The sequence below is a fragment of the Thamnophis sirtalis genome, unplaced genomic scaffold (assembly GCF_051295495.1).
Source record: "Thamnophis sirtalis isolate CommonGarterSnake01/CBP01778 unplaced genomic scaffold, rThaSir2_p1.2 scaffold_14, whole genome shotgun sequence".
NCBI classification, from domain to species: Eukaryota; Metazoa; Chordata; class Lepidosauria; order Squamata; family Natricidae; genus Thamnophis; species Thamnophis sirtalis.
The window spans coordinates 29,168,071-29,181,425 of record NW_028261394.1 but is presented as its reverse complement, the minus strand read 5'-3'; the positions used below and the strand labels follow the sequence as shown (position 1 = coordinate 29,181,425).

The 13,355-nt window shown below is 41.7% G+C and overlaps 1 protein-coding gene across 1 annotated transcript in view; it reads right to left on the bottom strand.

Moving 5' to 3' along the window:
* LOC148042761 (cytochrome P450 2D17-like) overlaps window positions 1-12,475 on the bottom strand; it is a 67,161-nt gene extending 54,686 nt beyond the window's left edge. Inside the window, 7 exon segments of the mRNA XM_087729293.1 lie at window positions 7,920-8,077; window positions 8,080-8,106; window positions 8,299-8,336; window positions 8,338-8,423; window positions 10,238-10,411; window positions 11,138-11,298; window positions 12,448-12,475. Of these exon segments, the coding sequence (XP_087585419.1) occupies window positions 7,920-8,077; window positions 8,080-8,106; window positions 8,299-8,336; window positions 8,338-8,423; window positions 10,238-10,411; window positions 11,138-11,298; window positions 12,448-12,475 (672 nt within the window).
* Between the last annotated feature and the right edge of the window lie 880 nt (window positions 12,476-13,355).

Genomic DNA, 13,355 nt, shown 5'->3' with positions numbered 1-13,355 from the left:
AATGAGAAGGAGAGGGAAAGGGAGAAGGAAAGGGAACAGAATGCGGAGGGGGAGTGAGAAAAGGAGAGGGGAGGGAAGAGGGAGAACGGGAGGGAACATCAACAGAGTGGTCAATGCCCGAAATGCTCTACCTGACTCTGTGGTTTCTTCCCCAAACCCCCAAAACTTTAACCTTAGACTGTCTACTGTTGACTTCACCCCATTCCTAGACAGTCTGTAAGGGGGCATGTCTAAGCACACTAATGTGCCTACCATCCTTGTCCTAACAACCCCATTTATTCATATTATACACAAAAACGTATGACTAGTTTTCTTGTTTTCTTTTTTCTTTTCCCCCTAATTACTTGCATTGGGATTGTTCTTTATACTATTTTTTAATATATTTTTATTGTTTTTCCAATACTGCACATAAGTTATACGTGCCACAGTTAGTACATGTATAATTAAATAGAACACATCTTTCTTATACCCCTCTGGTATTATGCCTAGGAGAAAAATTTCTGGTTTGAACAAAATTTGATCTCCCACCATTTGTTCCAACCATTGATTGTATCATTTTCCAGTATTTTTTTTCTGCCTCATCGCATGTCCACCACATATGATAAAAGGTGTCTTGTGTTTCTTTGCATTTCCCAGAATTTTGGGCCAAATTTTTAAACATTTTGGAGAGCCGTGCTGCGGGGAGATGCCATCTGTAGAACATCTTATACAGATTTTCTTTATACTTTATATTTTCTTTATTAAATATATTAAATATATATTCTTTATATTTTCTTTCTTTCTATATATTTATAATATTCTTTATATTATTCTTTATACAATAGAGCATTCCTTAAAATATGACTTTTAAAAATCTTATCCACCTTCTTATCATATATTAAATAGGCATGCCAACCATATACCAAATCATACCCTTCGATGTTCAGTATTCTATCCTCTGTTGAGTTGATCCAGTCACTAATTATTGATAAAGCTACTGCTTCATAATATAATTTTAAGTTTGGCATTTTCAAACCTCCTCTCTCACGTACATCTTGCATTATTTTAAGTTTTATTCTCGGTTTCTTCCCTGCCCAAACAAATTTATTAATACCCTTCTGCCATTCCTCCAAATTTGCATCTTTTTTGACTATTGGTATCATTTGAAAAAGAAATAAGAACTTAGGTAAAACATTCATTTTTACTGCTGCTATCCTTCCCAACAAAGACAGTTGTAGTTTTTCCCATTTCTTCATCTCTACCTGTATTCTATGCCATAATGGTTTGTAATTATACTTATATAATTTCCCATTTGAAGTTGTAATATAAACTCCTAAATATTTAACCATTTTTACTATCTCATATCCTGTTATTCTTTCTAATTCTTCTCTTTGATTTGTGTTCATATTTTTAACTATCATCGTTGTTTTCCCTAGATTTATTTTAAACCCGGATACCTGACCATATTGATTAATTATGTTCATTAAAGCCATAGTTGATTTCCCCGGTTGGGTTAAAGTTACAACCAGATCATCTGCAAATGCTCGTAGTCTGTATTCATAATGCCTAATCTTGATTCCCTGTAGGTCTTCTGATCCCCGTATTTTATTCAGCAATAACTCCAGGGTTAAGATAAACAATAATGGAGATAAGGGACAACCCTGTCTTGTTCCTTTTTCAATTTTAAAGGGTTCTCTTAAACTACCATTAACTATAATTTGTGCTGTTTGTTCCTGGTATATTGCCTTAATAGATTGTGTAAAATACTCTCCAATTTGCATCTTTTGTATTATTTTCATTAAAAATTGCCAATTCACTTGATCAAATGCTTTCTCCGCATCCAGAAATATGAGCGCTGCGGGACTTGGTTGTTCTTTCCCAAATATTCCAGTATATTAACAATTTGTCTTACATTGCTTTTCATTTGTCTCCCTTGTATAAAACCAGATTGATCATTGTGGATCACTTGTTGTATAACTAACATCAGCCTATTTGCTAATATTTTAGCAAAGATTTTGTAGTCTGTATTAAGTAGTGATATAGGACTATAATTTTTTAGCTGGCTGAGATCTTGATCTTCTTTCGGGATCAGGGAGATAAAGGCTGATCTCCAAGATAGAGGAACCCTTCCTTCCAATTGGACTCTAGAGGTTCTACCATTTCTAATTGTAATTTTTTATAATAAACCGCTGTCAATCCATCTGTGCCAGGTGCCTTCCCAACTTTTAACTGTTTAATTACCTGGAGGATTTCCTCCGAAGTTATTGGTTGTTATTGGTCTCCCTTTGCTCATCCTTAATTATAGGTATTTTCTCTTTCTCCAAATACCTATCTATGTCTAAACTTTGTATTTTATCACCAGTGTAGAATCTTGTATAAAATTCTAAAAAAGCCTTTTTGATCATATCCTGTTGGTAAACATCTTTACCTTTATAATCTATTTTTTCTATAGTACAAAATTTTTGTTTTTTCCTCGTTGACTAACCATCTGCCTGGTTTATTTGCATTGCAAAAGGTATTATGTTTAGCATATAACAAATTAGTAGCCTCCTGATCTGACATCAACATATCAGCAGCGTTGCAGCAGCCCTCCCCTCACTCCTCGAGTCGGTAGCCAAGCTGGCAATTGAGTTCCCCAGGCTTATGATCTTGGGGGACTTCAATTTGCCTTCGCTCGGTGAACACTCTGATGGGGCGCAGGAGTTCATGGCTTCCATGACAGCCATGGGCTTGACCCAAGTAATTCAGGGCCCAACCCATTCAGCGGGTCACATGCTCGACCTCGTATTCCTCTCGGAGCAGTGGACTTGTGATCTTGGTCTGAGGGGTAATGAGATCATACCCCTGTCGTGGTCAGACCACTGCCTACTGAGGCTCGACTTCCGGAGGCCAAACCCCCACTGTAGGGAGGAGGAACCGACCAGGTGGTTCCGCCCCAGGCGACTTATGGACCCTTTGAGGTTCCAGACGGAGCTTGGGGTTATTCCTGATACCCTTGCCCACAGTCCGGCGGAGACTCTGGTTGCTGCCTGGCACTCGGCAGCATCGGAGACCCTTGACCGGATTGCGCCACTGCGGCCCCTCCGAGGCGGCGGATCCCAGAGGCCCCCTTGGTTTACCGAGGAGCTCCGGGAGAGGAAGCGCCGGAGGAGACGCCTAGAGCACCTGTGGAGGTCCGATAAATCTGAATCGAACCGAGCACCCTTAACAACTTGCACCAAGGATTACATCAGGGCACTTAGGGCAGCAAAAAGATCATATATTGCCACCTTGGTTGCGTCCGCTGAGTCCCGCCTAGCCGCCCTGTTTAGGATAACCCGTTCCCTCCTAAATAGGAGGGATACGGGGGACCCCTTGCAGGGTAGGGCTGAGGATTATGTCCAATTCTTAGCGGACAAAGTTGCTCGGTTTCGGTCGGATTTGGACTCCACCTTTGCAGATCCAGCCGAGGCACAAGAGGATGAATTGGTAGATCACCCCTGGGTTGAGTTTCAGGATGTTGCCCCCGGGGATGTGGACAAGGCAATGAGGGCTGTGAGTGCCTCCACCTGTGTACTGGACCCATGTCCCTCCTGGCTGGTCACTAACAGCAGTGAGGTGACACGAGGCTGGATCCAGGCGGTTGTTGCAACCTCCCTTTGGGAGGGGCACTTCCCCGCCGCACTTAAAGCGGCGGTGGTGAGACCCCTCCTGAAGAAACCATCCTTGGATCCAGCTGTACTCAACAACTATCGTCCAGTCTCCAACCTCCCCTTCGTAGGGAAGGTTGTTGAGAAGGTGGTGGCCTTCCAGCTCCAACGGTCCTTGGAGGAAGCTAGTTACCTTGACCCCTTCCAGTCCGGCTTCAGACCTGGTTACAGCACAGAAACCGCTTTGGTCGCATTGACCGATGATCTCTGGAGAGCCAGGGATGGAGGCCATGCCTCCATCCTGGTTCTCCTTGATCTCTCAGCAGCTTTCGATACCATCGACCATGGTATCCTTCTGCGACGACTGCAGGAGGTGGGGGTGGGAGGCACTGTCTTACAGTGGTTCTCCTCCTACCTCTCGGACAGGTCGCAGTCGGTGTTAGTGGGGGGGCAGAGATCGACCCCTAGGCCCCTAACATATGGGGTGCCACAGGGTTCGGTCTTATCCCCCCTACTATTCAACATCTACATGAAACCGCTGGGCGAGATCATTCGGAGGCACGGGATAAGATACCACCAATATGCGGACGATACACAGCTGTATCTGTCCGCCCCGTGCCAACTCAATGAAGTGGTGGACGTGATGAACCGGGGTCTTGAAGCCGTTAGGGACTGGATGAGGGCTAACAAGCTTGTACTCAACCCGGAGAAGACCGAGTGGTTGTTGTGTTTCCCTCCCAATAATTTGGTTAGTGCTCCATCACTCAGGCTGGGGGGTCAAATTTTATACCCCTCAGATAGGGTTCGCAACTTGGGAGTCCTCCTGGACCCACAGCTGACTTTCGACCACCATCTGACGGCTGTGACCAGGGGGGCATTTGCCCAGGTTCGCCTGGTGCGCCAGTTGCAACCGTACCTGAACCGGGAGGCTCTCACAACAGTCACTCGGGCCCTTGTGACCTCTAGGCTGGAATACTGCAACGTGCTCTACATGGGGCTGCCCTTGAAGAGCATCCGGCGACTTCAGCTAGTACAGAATGCGGCCGTGCGAGTGATCGTGGGCGCAGCTCGGTTCGCCCACATAACACCCATCCTCCGCGAGCTGCGCTGGCTACCTGTTGATCTCCGGGTGCGCTTCAAGGTCCTACTTACCACCCATAAAGCCCTTCATGGCAGTGGATCTGCGTACTTGAGAGACCGCCTCCTGCCAATTACCTCCCTGCGACCTATTCGATCACACAGATTAGGCCTCCTCCGAGTTCCATCTGCCAGTCAGTGCCGACTGGCAACTACACGGAGGAGAGCCTTTTCAGTAGTAGCTCCGACCCTTTGGAACGAGCTCCCCGTGGAGATTCATACCCTCACCACCCTCCAGACCTTCCGCACAGCCCTCAAGACCTGGCTATCCCGTCAGGCCTGGGGATAAAGATCGTAACCTGCCCCCACCCGAATGATGAATGTTGTTTTATTTTTACTTGCACTGTTTTCATGTTTATTGTTTTATTGTCTTGTATCCCACCTTCCCTATAAATTGTAAGCCGCCCTGAGTCCCCTCAGGGAAAAGGGCGGCCTATAAATAATAAACTCATAAACTCATAAACTCATAAATTGCGCTCTTAGTAAAGTAATTGCCTCTTTTGTCTTCTTATCACTGGGTTAGATATTAGCTCCTGCTCTTTCTTTTTTATTTCTTCCTCTAATTCCTTTCGTTTTTCCCCCTGTCTATATCTATTTAGATTATTTAAATTTATTAAAACTCTTCTCATATATGCTTTACTTGCATCCCAAACCATTTCCATAGATGTTCCCTTATTCATATTAAAAGCAAAATATTCCTTCAACAATTTTTTACATTCATTGACATTTTTCTCATATCTAAATAAATTTTCATTTAACCTCCAAGACCTTCTAGATTCCTTCCCATATTCCAGTTCCATCTAAACCGTGTTATGATCTGTTAATGCTCTCGAGCATATCTTCATCTTCTTTACCTTAGAAAGAAAATCATTTGTAATTAATATGAAGTCAATCCTAAAGAAGGATTGATGCCTATCAGAAAAAAATGTAAAGACCTGTTTTTTAGTAATCCTTTCCCGCCAAATGTCTCTTAGCTCGATATCGTCCATCATATCAAAGAAAGACTTAGGTAATCTTGCACATACTTGAATATTTTGCGATAGACCCTTCTTGTCTTCCTTGGTGTCCAATAATCCATTCTAATCACCCAATAATATACACGATCTGTAATCCCATTGCATTAACTTGGTATGGAGCAATGAAGCTACAAAATGTTGTCACAATCTTGCATTCATCAAATATTTCTGATCATTTATTCTAATATGTGTTTCTTGTAGGCAAATTACATTGTTTTTAAATTGTTTCAAATAGTGATATATTTTTTTCCTTTTTTGTGGTGAGTTTAAACCATTGACATTCCAGGTTAGAAATTTAATTGTCATCTTCAGTTCCCTGAAGCTTTTTAAGAGACGCCTGAAAATCCTGTGGTTTAATTTTCAGTCTAGCTCCTCCCACAGCTTCTGAATTGATATTCATAGTTTCTTGAGTTGTTGTCTGGGCTTGTTGCATCTTTACTTCTTGTTTCTTGTGTTTGGTAGCTGCTCGGGTTTGTCTTTGCTCCTTAATTCCTTCTGTCTCCACAAGAAGATTCAGGGCTTAGGCCACATCCAATGATCCTTGGGTATCTTGCTGTCTGGCGTCACCTGCTTGTTCCCTTTCTCTGGGGATGGCGGGTAACCAGCCTTTAATACGTTGCTGTAAAAATCTCTGGCCTTCCAAACTGAGTTGAGATGGTCTCTTTGTCCCGAGTAATTCACCACTAATCCGGCTGGGACTTCCCATCTATATTGTATCTGGTGGTTTTTAAGTTCATCCACTAGGAATGTGTAGTCTTTCCTGGACTTCAACATTTTTGGTGGAATTTCCTTCAAAACTATCACATCTTGACCTGCAATCTGCAACTTAGTTTTATAGGACTCTTGTAATATCAGGTTCCTTGTATTCCTAGTAGCAAAGTAAACTACAATATCTCTTGGTAATTGTTTCTGTCTGGCAATCCATGAATTAAAGCAGTATATTTTGTCCATTTGCCAGTCATACCCAGCTCTCGGTTGGCCAATAAGTTGGTCAAAGGCTTCTGCAAGAATCTCCTTCAGATTTTCTTGACTGTTCTCTTTGAGGCCTCTTATTCTCAAAGCAAATTCCATCGCTCTGTATTGTATCATTATAATTTCTGCTTCTGATTTATCAATTTTATTTTGAGCTTCTTCAACTTTGCTTTCTAAATTGATATTGGACTGGTTAATCTCTTCCACTCTATTATGCAATGAGGATACATAGCCAGCCAAACCTTTAAATGCTTCCACTGTAGCCTCTCTAATTTGCTGGTTACGAGTCTGAATTAGCTCCTTGATGCTAGATATTTCCTCTGAGACCTCCTTAAAGGCAGATGTAACTTTTTCATCTATTTTGAGTTCTATAGCTGTAGCCTGTTCCTTTAAGGCATGTTTTAAGGCTCATTGCAGAACATCAAGAGTTAAAACCTCAGCAGCAAGGGGAGAGCACAATACATGTGTAAGAACAGGTCCTCAACAGTTCATTTAATGTTACAACGGAACTGAAAAAAGTGACTTTTGGCAGTTTTTCACAGTTAGGACCATTGCAGTCAAAGCCCAGGAGCAGACTTCCATAAATCTCTAAAGAAAGGTTGGGTTGTTTGGGATCATTGCGTGGTGCAAGAATTGTCAGTAAATATGTGGATGACATGGAGAGACAGAAGGAGAGAGAACAAGACTGTGTGTGTGTATGGGTGTGTGTATGAGAGTGAGAGAGACAGACAGAGAGAGTGATACAGAGAAATTCACCTGCTGAAAATGCCAAAAAGGCTTCCGGCTTCACAAACTCCCCCTCTTCACTCAGGAAGTTGGAGGGGTTGAACTCATTGGGAAACATCCACTGGGATTCATCACGATGGGCAGACTGGATGTTGACCAAAACCATAGTGTCCTACAGAAGTCAAAACAAATGAGGTCATCTTGAAGAAAACCTTCATTGTCAGAAATGGCTCTGGATTAACTTCCAGAAGGACCCCATTGAGATGTGGTTGAAGACAGAGAGAGACAGAGAGACAGACAGAGAAAGAGAGGCAAAGACAACGAGAGGGAAAAACAGACACACAGAGATACTGACAGACAGACAGATAGAGAGACAGAGAGAGATATATCTCACATCAGACAACTACAGATTTTTGCCTGGAGAATCACCAACACTATACCCTTCCCACCCAAAATTTACCTTGGGAATTTTGTATCCAAGAAGTTGCACATCATTAATAGTTTTATGAGCTAGTCCAAGTGGAGCTATACTTGATATGCGTTGGATTTCATGAATGACGGCATTTGTGTAGGGCAACCTTATATGATCCTCGTGTTTCAGTCTCGCCTTGTTTCCAGGACTTTGTCTATTTCCTTCCAGCATTTCTCTGAGGAACAAAGAGCTCAGTTATCTTCTGGAAAACATTTCATTGACTTAAGGAGGCATTGGTTTGCTTCCAAATGCTGGACACGGATTACTGAATCTCCTGCCATGATACTAACTCCCTTCTTTCCCATTTTATGTAATTGGTGAAGATATTACTATGTCTACTAAAGGGCAGCATTTGACAATTCTGTACCTTGGATCTCTGGAAAGGCCACCAAATAGAGGAATGCCTGGGGTTGTCTCTGTTCCAGCATTGATTAGGTCATACAATAAGACTTGCAGTTGCTCTTCTTCAAAACTTGAACCTTTCCTCTCTGGCTTCTGTTGGTTAAAACAAAGAATGGAAACAGGATTGTTAACATCTATGTATTCAAGGGAAGGGAAGGGAAGGAAAATATAAAAAGGGAAGGAAAGGAAAGGAAGATAGAAAAAAAGAAGGATAGGGAAGGGAAGGAAGATAGAGGAAGGGAAGGGAAGGAAGATAGAAAAGAGGAAGGGAAGGGAAGGGAAGGAAAGGAAGATACAAAAAAGAAAGGGAAGTGAAGAAAAGGAAGATAGAAAAAGGGAAGGGAAGGAAGCTTTGTCCTGAAAACTTCATTCTGAAAAGTATCACTAAAAAGGAAAAGGAAGCAGGAGGTGGAGATGGAGGAGGAAGAGGAGGAGAAGCAAGCAAGCAAAGAAACGGCAAATCTTTCAAATGCCCAAGTTTCTGCAAAAATTCATCAGGGCAAAAACAGTTCAGGAATTTAATGATGAAAAGGAAGTGTCCCCACTGTTTCCTGGCTGGGGTGTTCTGGGAGTGGAAGTCCATTTGTCTCAAAATTGCCAAGATTAAGAAACTCTGCTCTACAAGGACTCTAGGCAGATCTTCATTTAATTGATCTTGAAGAAATTTCCAGGCAGGGATTGGAATTTCTGCTTACTGTTACTTCTTTCAGAGAAACATCTCCCAGGTTGTCCCGTTTTGCACTGCCATCTATACAGTACATCGCACCATTAACTAAGTTTGGGTACTTATTTCACATTTTACAATATTCTTATTCGTATGTAGAGCTTATTAAACTCATCGTTTTTCAGAGAGAGGGGGTATATTCTTATGGATGGGTAGATGAGAGAAAAAGAAAGAAAAGAAAGAAAGAAAGAAAGAAAGATAGAGATAGATAGAGAGATAGATAGATATAGATAGATAGATAGATAGATAGATAGATAGATAGATAGATAGATAGATAGATAGATAGATAGATAGATAGATAGATAGATAGATAGATAGATAGATAGAATGGATAGATGGATGGATGGATGGATGGGTGGATGGATAGATAGATAGATAGATAGATAGATAGATAGATAGATAGATAGATAGATAGATAGATAGATAGATAGATAGATAGATAGATAGATAGATAGATAAAGAGAAAGAGAAAAAGAAAAAGATAGATATATGATGGATGAATGAATGATAGGTGGTTGATAGATGGATATGGATGGATAGATACAAGATGATAGATAGATGGTAGATATATAGACAGAAAGACAGTTGATAGATGGATAATGCATGTAACAATCTTCAGTTAGATATTTTGTCGTATCTGCCTTTATGGCTGAAATAAACTGATTTGATTTCATTTTGGGGCCACCAAAACACAAGAGAGAGACTGCAAGAGAGATAGAAAAGTCTTGAAAAATATTAGTGAGCTGGTTTACATATCGCAGAAGAGCCAATGTGGACTCTTGACTTTGAGTTCCTTTCAATGGGTTCATAGCTACATATTTATAATATTTATAGCTGCGCTTTGTTTGAAATTCAGATTCAAGGAGTTTGATTTTAACAGGGAAGGTTCACTCTTTGCTAGGTTTACAGAACAAGCTAAGCAAAGACCGATAGCAGCACCCGAATAATTTTCCCTGATTTCCTTCTCCCTGGACAAAATGCATAAAGGACACAAATTCCAAAAGAGTCATATTGCAATTTTTTAACCAAAAAAAAGACGTTTGTGGTATTTTAAACACCGGACTAAATTACAGCCATGTGCCAAAGAACAGTTGCACTCGCACAACTTGTTATGTTAGAGAAAGAGATGCGAGATGAAAAAATATAGTATACAAATGAAAAACAAGACTAAGAAATCTACCTTCTGGATTTCTTCCAAATATGCGTCAATGAAATCCCGGGGTTCTCCAAGAGTAAAAGTTGCCTTGTGCTCCTCCATTTCTTTTTCAAGTAAAGCAAACGTTTTATGGGCATTTGTTAATATTTTCTGATGGGGCAGGGGAAGATTTCTCACTAAGGGCAGAGCATTGCAAAGCTGCCACAAACAGAAGGAAAATAAATTGGTTATTTGGTTAGAATGCAGTATTTCAGGCTGGGGGCAAAAGGCTGACTCTATAAACCGCTTAGAGAGGCTTGTAAAGTACTGTGAAGCATTTTATATAAGTCTAAGTGCTATTTCTATATATTGAAAGATAAAAGAAAATCCCTAAAGGGTTCATATAAATATCTCTCACAGTTTGAAAGGGAGTCAAATGTTGAAATTAACTGAAATTTGATTATAGAACCTAATTCGGAGCAACTTTGGACAGTGGTGAAGGAGTGGTCTAAAAATAGAAGAGATTGAGAATTCTAGTCCCATTTTAGGCATACAAGTCAGCTGGGTGACTTTGAGCCAGTTGGGTTCTTGCAACCCACAACATCAAGAACCAACGGATCCTGAAGTTGTGGGAAAAACAGAAGAAGAATAAGGAGGAGGAGGAGGAGGAGGAGGAGGAGGAGGAGGAGGAGGAGGAGGAGGAGGAGGAGGAGGAGGAGGAGGAGAATAATAATTCAATTTGGATAACTGTTGTTATTCAAGAGAGCCTTCACCCAGTCCTCCTGGCACTCTGATCAAAGTCCTCTAATTGCAAGGAAAATCCATTTCTCCAAATGGGTGAGACCTTTCTCATTCAAGGTCTGGCGATGGTAACATCAAGAACAATGAATTTCTAATCCCCACCAGCCTTAAATCTGAACATTTGTCTGGATTTGTTTAGGACACCAGAGCCCAGAGTCCTGCCAGCAGTCTGACTTGTTGATGGTTCAGGTCCAGCAGGCTCCTCAGGAAGTTGCTGTCATATTCAAAACGTTTCCCAAATATTATGGTGGAAAGTATGTTGGCGACCGCACTGTCAATCAACTCGTAAGGATCCAAAGGTGTGCCTGCAGAATGAAATGGAAGAGATGACTATAGATCAGGGATAATTTTTGCCAATTATCCTGGGACAGTTGCAGTAGTGGGATTCAGCCAGTTCGCACCTATTTGGGAGAACCGGCTCTTAATGTTCTAAGAGGTTCAGAGAACCGGTTGTTGGAAGAAATCTTCTTTTGGTTTTTTCCCCGCTTTACAGGGCTAATCCTGTAAGGAAGGCAGGAAGGAAACATTCTGGTGTGGTTTCTAGCTTAATCTTTATTGCCCTGCTTACAGAAACTGCCTCTACGGTTAACCCTTATTACATTGTAACAGCTAAGGCAAAGTGCCCATTGAGCTGAGTAATGTTGAGTTGGCCACACCCACATGGTCACATGACCACTAAGCCCTGCCTACCCATGTGGTCATTAGGACAGAGAACCGGTTGTTAAATTATTTGAATCTCACCACTGGACAGTTGTGAACTGAACCAATGTGGCTGCGAAAGTCCGTAAGCTTACATGCATGCCAGAGGTGATATTCAGCAGGTTCTGATCAGTTCTGGAGAACCGGTAGCGAAAATCATGAGTAGTTCAGAGAACCGGTAAATACCACCTCTGGCTGGCCCCGCCCCCATCTAGTTTATGCTGCCCGAGCCCCAGCTGATTGGGAGGGAATGGAGATTTTACAGTATCCTTCCCCTGGAGTGGGGAGGGAATGGAGAGAGAGACAGATAAGATAGATAGATAGATAGGTAGGTAGGTAGGTAGGTAGGTAGGTAGGTAGGTAGGTAGGTAGGTAGGTAGGTAGATAGATAGATAGATAGATAGATAGATAGATAGATAGATAGATAGATAGATAGATAGATAGATGATAGATAGATAGATAGATAGATAGATAGATAGATAGATAGATAGATAGATAGATAGATAGATAGAAAGAAGATGGACAGGTAGAGATATGGGGAGAGAGAGAGAGAGAGATGGAGAGAGAGAGAGAGAGATGTATAGATGGATAGATAGATATAGATATTTTATTGAAGAAAAATACAAAAGCCCAAAATTTTGGGAGGAGGGGAGAAAAACACAACAAGACATAAAATGTGACTTTAAAAAGATTAACTTATGCACAAAACATCCTCCATGATTGAATGCTGATTAATATAATACAGCAATGTTAACCTCCCACTATGACAATGGAGATGGCCATATTTGCAGCTTAATACTTCTGGGGAATCATCAGACTGCAGGAGGCTACCAAGACACCCCAGGGCCAATATGAAGCATGAACATGCACAGGGCAGTGCCAGAAACTGGAAGAACAGCTACCTGGAGCACATGCTTAACAGCCACCTGCTCTTCCCGTTTCCAACACTCCCACACATGCAAAGACCAGTTGGCCAGTGTGCATGTGTGCACCGGAACCCGCAAGAGCAATGGGTGACAGCTGGTGTGCCCAGAGAGATGGCTCTGCATGCCACTTTGTTAAATTATTTATGACTTGGAGAGACATGGGAACAAGGTCAGCCAATGAGTAGGCAAAGCAACTAAGTTAGTCAACAGGATATGAGTCTGTGCAAAGAATTGAAACAGAAACTTAAGCAGTCTGCTGCTCTGAGAAGTAAACTGGAAGTCTGTCTGGGCTTGTCTGCTGATATGAAACTCTCCTGCCTTGTGTTGATTTGGAAGAACCACCTGTTGGTATTGTACATTTATTCATCTATTCTTTTATATATAAAGAAGTTAATGAATCCTGCTGCATCAGTTACCTGTGTGTGCTTTCTGGATTTGAATTTATGCAACAAACATTGACACACTTCTCAAAAACATGCCAAAGGTTCACCATCACGAACATAGACCCAGTAAATGGTGGCAAACAGTATTCCGGGAAATCAAAACTCAGTGACTCGTTCCATTTTCTAGGATTTTAGACATGATGAAACTTCCCACTTAACCCCAAACTTCTATCAACCTTCTGCCAAACAAAAACTAAGCACTTCAACAGTTTGGGCTGTTTTTGGAGGTATTTTCAGGTAGTTTTTTGGACCTCAAGAGTGGGCTCTGTGTGACACACACACACCCGGTGTTTG